Raw genomic sequence first — 4,782 nt, 5'->3', positions numbered from 1 at the left:
TTTACATGTAAATTTCTCCTTTCCCAGTTTCCCCTCCAAAAACAAAGAAACAAACAAAAACAACAAAACCAAATCCCTGTTGCCTCCCAGAGATCAAATGAAAGAATCTATCAGAAAGCACAATGGGAAGAATCACTAGCACACAATGGCGCAGAAAAAAAAGAATATTAAAAATAGAGGACATGGTCTGATTGTTCTGGCAGCAGATTCTTTCATTTGATCTCCTTACTTTGCTCCTCTGATTATTCGAGTCCCCTACTTGAATATTGGTATTTCTTAAAAGTAGGATTTGGAAGGCTTTTTGTGGCATTTCAGGTATCTCACCATCTTTGGTTTCCAGTATGGAAGGATTGTGAGCAGATGTACAAAGTGGCTCATTTTCTCCCTGGTGATGCTTTCTTGTGTTTTCTGTCTTTTGGGATGAGGCTTCTAGTTATACTGTTTCTTTTTCTTACTGGTTTTGTTTATTTTATGTGAGTCATCATGGTGAGCTCCCTTCACTTGGGTTTATATTCCTCATGATTACTTAGCAGGTAAAGCCAATCCAGTAACAGAAACAATGGTTTGACAGCAATCCTGATGTTAGCTTGCTGTAAAAATCCCTTCTGTACTTCATTATGTCTTTAAGGTTCAAGATTCAGGTACTATGGGGAAATGTATCTTAATTGTTTAAAGCTAAGGATATTAAATAACTAAAAAAAATAAAAAGAGAAAGGGGTGTGGAAAGGAGAACAAACGGAATAAAGTATAATGAAAGGAAAGTACAGGGCTACAGATATGAGAAACAATAGAGAAAGCCAAGAATACGTGTGGGGAAAGACCATTATAAAAACAAATTCTTGGGGGCTGGTGAGATGGCTCAGCGGGTTAAGAGCACTGAGTGCTCTTCTAGAGGTCCCGAGTTCAAATCCCAGCAACCACATGGTGGCTCACAACTACCTGTAATGAAATCTGATGCCCTCTTCTGGTGCATCTGAAAACAGCAACAGTGTACTCATTTATAATAATAAATAAATCTTTAAAAAAAAAACATATTCTTGCAAGATATAAATTAAAAGAAAACCATTAAGCATCTAAAAGCATACAAGCATGTAAATGAATAATTAGATGAAAATAATAAGTAAGATGAGAGAACCATCATTATAATCTTAGTATTTTTTCCTCTGCGGTGAGTTCAGTTCCTCCCCACTTTGGTTGTCTCTTTTAGTTGCTTCTATAGACAAACGACTGTTCGTCTCTGCAATCTAAACAAATTATATAGGTATTTCTTCTTTGCTGTAAGATGTTTCTCTGCTGCACTTGCTTTCTGTAGGAGTTCCCCAATGGGAAAGAATCCATCTCTCAGGTACAGCCTTATCTTTGGATTATTCCTGATCTCAGTTTCTGTGAGGAGCTTTGCAAGTCCAGGGCTCTGAGGGAATGTGAAAGGAGTGTCTATACTTATATTTACTTCTATCATATACTTGTATTAAACCCAGAGCGCTGGTGTTTTGCTAATGACCCATATACCTTGCCCCCAAATACTTGTGTGCATCTATAATAGCATGCCAGGTTCAGCATAATTCTTTGTGTTGCCACAGTGTTGCTTATGCAAGCAGTGCTGGTGCGGTGGTGGTAGTGGGGGAGTGCTTTCCATTCATTCTTCAGGTTAGTCACTCTGGGGTTCTGGATTCCTACCCCCTTATTGCATTTCTATCCTGGTATCCCCAAGAGTCTCAATATTCATGGTGTACTCAGTTCCTGGCTGTGTCTTCAAAGCCTGTCTCCAGACCGCTGTTCCTAAGACATTCATGTTCAGGTGGGGACAGCTTCTCCCTGGTATTATTAGTGCCTTGATCCCAGGGTGTATATTCCCATCTAGTTGCTCACTGTTTCTACTGAAGGTAGCTTTACTTATCTCAACTCGGCTTATTTCTTTTCTACGTCTGCCCCTCCCCTACCCCCAATCCATGCCAACACTTAGAGCAGTTCTCTTTGGATGTTGTTGAGTCTTACACTCTTTCCTTCTTAGCAACAGTGTTTCTTTTTTAAAAATCCAGGCTTTTCTCCTTTACCAGGTCACAAGTTCCCCCTTCCTTTTCAAAGCCTTCTTAGATATTCTATTTTTATTTCCCAAGTGGTATCAACCATCTCAAAGGGATACTTGACTTGCGTATTTTTTTATATGCTTCTGTACCAGTTTGGTTCACATAATCCATGGATTTGGATTCTTTTTTTTTTTAATTCCTGAATTTAGTAACTTACTCTCTGAAGTTTCCATGAAGAACATAATATTCTTGCTCAATTACTTTTCATATTCAAAATATATACCTGTCATGCTTCTATTAAAAGGACAATGGAGGACACTTCATTCACTTGTAGGTTCCCTTAGACCTCAATTTTTCATTTGATTAAACAAACTATTGTAAATATAAATATACAGTTTCCTTAAACCTCAAAAATAATAAATACTATCCAGAAACTAACAGTTCACATTTATAGTCTCTTACCTACAGCTCAGCTTGAACTGCTTAATTATGTTGCTGATTTTCTCAAATCGGTGGGCATCTCGCTGTTCTTTACACTGATAATGAGAAATCACCTATGAAAAGGGATATTAAGATTTGAATTTATAAAAATACTCGTATCACTGTTACTAATTAAAACAAACATCTGGATCCGGGAAGTGGTGGTACACACCTTTAATCCCAGCACATGGGAGGCAGAGGCAGGAGGATCTCTGAGATAGAGGCCAACTTGGTCTTACAGAGTGAGTTCCAAGATAACCAGGGCTACACACCTGTCTCAAAAAATAAAAATAAATAAATAAATAAACAAACAAATAAAGCTGACAACTGTGAAGCCTTTGTTCTTGCTGGTTAGCAATGCACATTCACTATGAACCACATTTTGAATTTTCCCAAGTTTGGAATATATTGTTCAATACTTTCTGGTGAAGCTGAACAGCAATAGTGCACCCTGAGTTCCAGTTTACAAAGGTAAATTCCTGGATTACAAAAATAAAGATCGGATCATTGTCAGAGATTTTGCATTGCTACCCTATAGTGCTTAGTAGGTTAGACATATTTAAATGCATTTTCAGGTTAAGAGTTTACTAGAACATAACCTTATCCTAAATCATATGTTGTTTTTCTCAATTACCCTAATCATTAAATTTTACCATAAGTCTGTCTCATAAGACAGTGTCATAAGATAGTTTTTAACTTAAAATAGCATTTTATTAAAACCACAAGTACTCTAAAGGCTGAATATAAGTTGTACATTTCTAGCAGAAGAAAATCCACATCACTTGCCAGAAGTAAATTCACACTGAAATCCTGATATAATGTTAAATATTTGAAATACAATTCTTATACCAATGATAGAGCAGATCTACCTTGCTTGAGTTGCCTCCCTTAGTACAAATCATCAATAACATATAAACTTTTTTTTTAAAAGGGAAACAGAAGCTCTCTGTTAGGAATAGAGTCTGCACTGGGCTGTCACTGTATGACCATGTATGGTAGGTATGGCCAGGGAATAGTTCTGAAACAGGGTTTTGTTGTGCTATATATATCAAAACAAACAGAATAGCTTACATACTTATTGGTATAAACATTAGCCAGAAAAAATTAGGTTGAGTAGTAATTGCAAGGAAGTAAGTTGTACCAGTGGGCTGACAGACAGAAGTCCTTCAGTTAGGACTTAGCCTGAACTCCACCATCTACCAGGAAGAGTGTGTTTTCATAAAGAAAGAGGGGGAAACTACACATATGTTCTCTATCCTCCCTTGTTAATTACATGCCAAGGTTTGTGCTGGATGCTTACTATTATTCTGTCTCATTTTAAAGATTTATTTATTTATTTATATGAGTACACTGTTGCTGTCTTCAGACACACCAGAAGAGGGCATCAGACCTCATTACAGATGGTTGTGAGCCACCATATGGTTACTGGGAATTGAACTCAGGACCTCTGGAAGAACAGTCAGTGCTCTTCACCGTTGAGCCATCTCTCTAACTCCACCTAGTCCCATTTTTATGCATACAATAAACCGATGATATAAGCATTATTATTTTTGTTTTGGAGAAGAGGAAACAAGCCCAGAAGGAGTAAGACATTTGCTTGAACTCACCGAAGCATTGGTAAAGTTCAGAAACTTAATTCTTCACTGGGAGCTGCATTACATTAAATGAGCCTGTTATGTATGCAATATGTTCGGAAAAATTAGCTTTTATTGCTATTTTGTTGTTGTTGTTGGTGGTGGTTTTTCAAGACAATGTTTCTCTGTGTAGCTGTCTTGGAATGCACTCTATAGACCAGGCTGACCTGAAACTCAGAAATCCGCTGCCTCTGTCTGACAAAAGTGTGTGCCACTACCACCTAGAGGCTTTTAATATTATTTTTAAATGTATACATTGGGCTCAGTGATCAAGAGTGATTCCTGGTGTTCCAGAGAACACAAGCTTGATTCCCAGTACCCATGCCAGGCAGCTCATAACTGCCTGTAATTCCAGCTCCAAGAAATTGGAATACTTTCTTCTGGCCTCCATGAGCACACAACACACATGTGGCAACTGTCTCACAGGCAAACAGACAGAAAGACACACACACATATATATAAAGTTAATTCTTTAAAATACATGTATGTATTACACAGGTGTCTTAGTCAGCGTTTCTATTCCTGTACAAACATCATGACCAAGAAGCAAGTTGGAGAGGAAAGGGTTTATTAGGCTTACTTCCACATTGCTGTTTATCACCAAAGGAAGTCAGGACTGGAACTCAAGCAGGTCAGGAAGC

General features: G+C 37.7%; 1 protein-coding gene across 2 annotated transcripts in view; it reads right to left on the bottom strand.

Moving 5' to 3' along the window:
- Rragb (Ras related GTP binding B) overlaps positions 1-4,782 on the bottom strand; it is a 35,010-nt gene that overhangs the window by 8,737 nt on the left and 21,491 nt on the right. For both annotated transcript variants that reach the window (XM_031369840.1, XM_031369831.1), the window contains one exon: positions 2,490-2,581. In XM_031369840.1, the coding sequence (XP_031225700.1) occupies positions 2,490-2,581 (92 nt within the window). The remainder of the gene's footprint in view (positions 1-2,489; positions 2,582-4,782) is intronic.

The sequence above is a fragment of the Mastomys coucha genome, chromosome X (genome assembly GCF_008632895.1).
Source record: "Mastomys coucha isolate ucsf_1 chromosome X, UCSF_Mcou_1, whole genome shotgun sequence".
NCBI classification, from domain to species: domain Eukaryota; kingdom Metazoa; phylum Chordata; class Mammalia; order Rodentia; family Muridae; genus Mastomys; species Mastomys coucha.
This window is presented reverse-complemented; position numbering and strand designations above follow the sequence as displayed.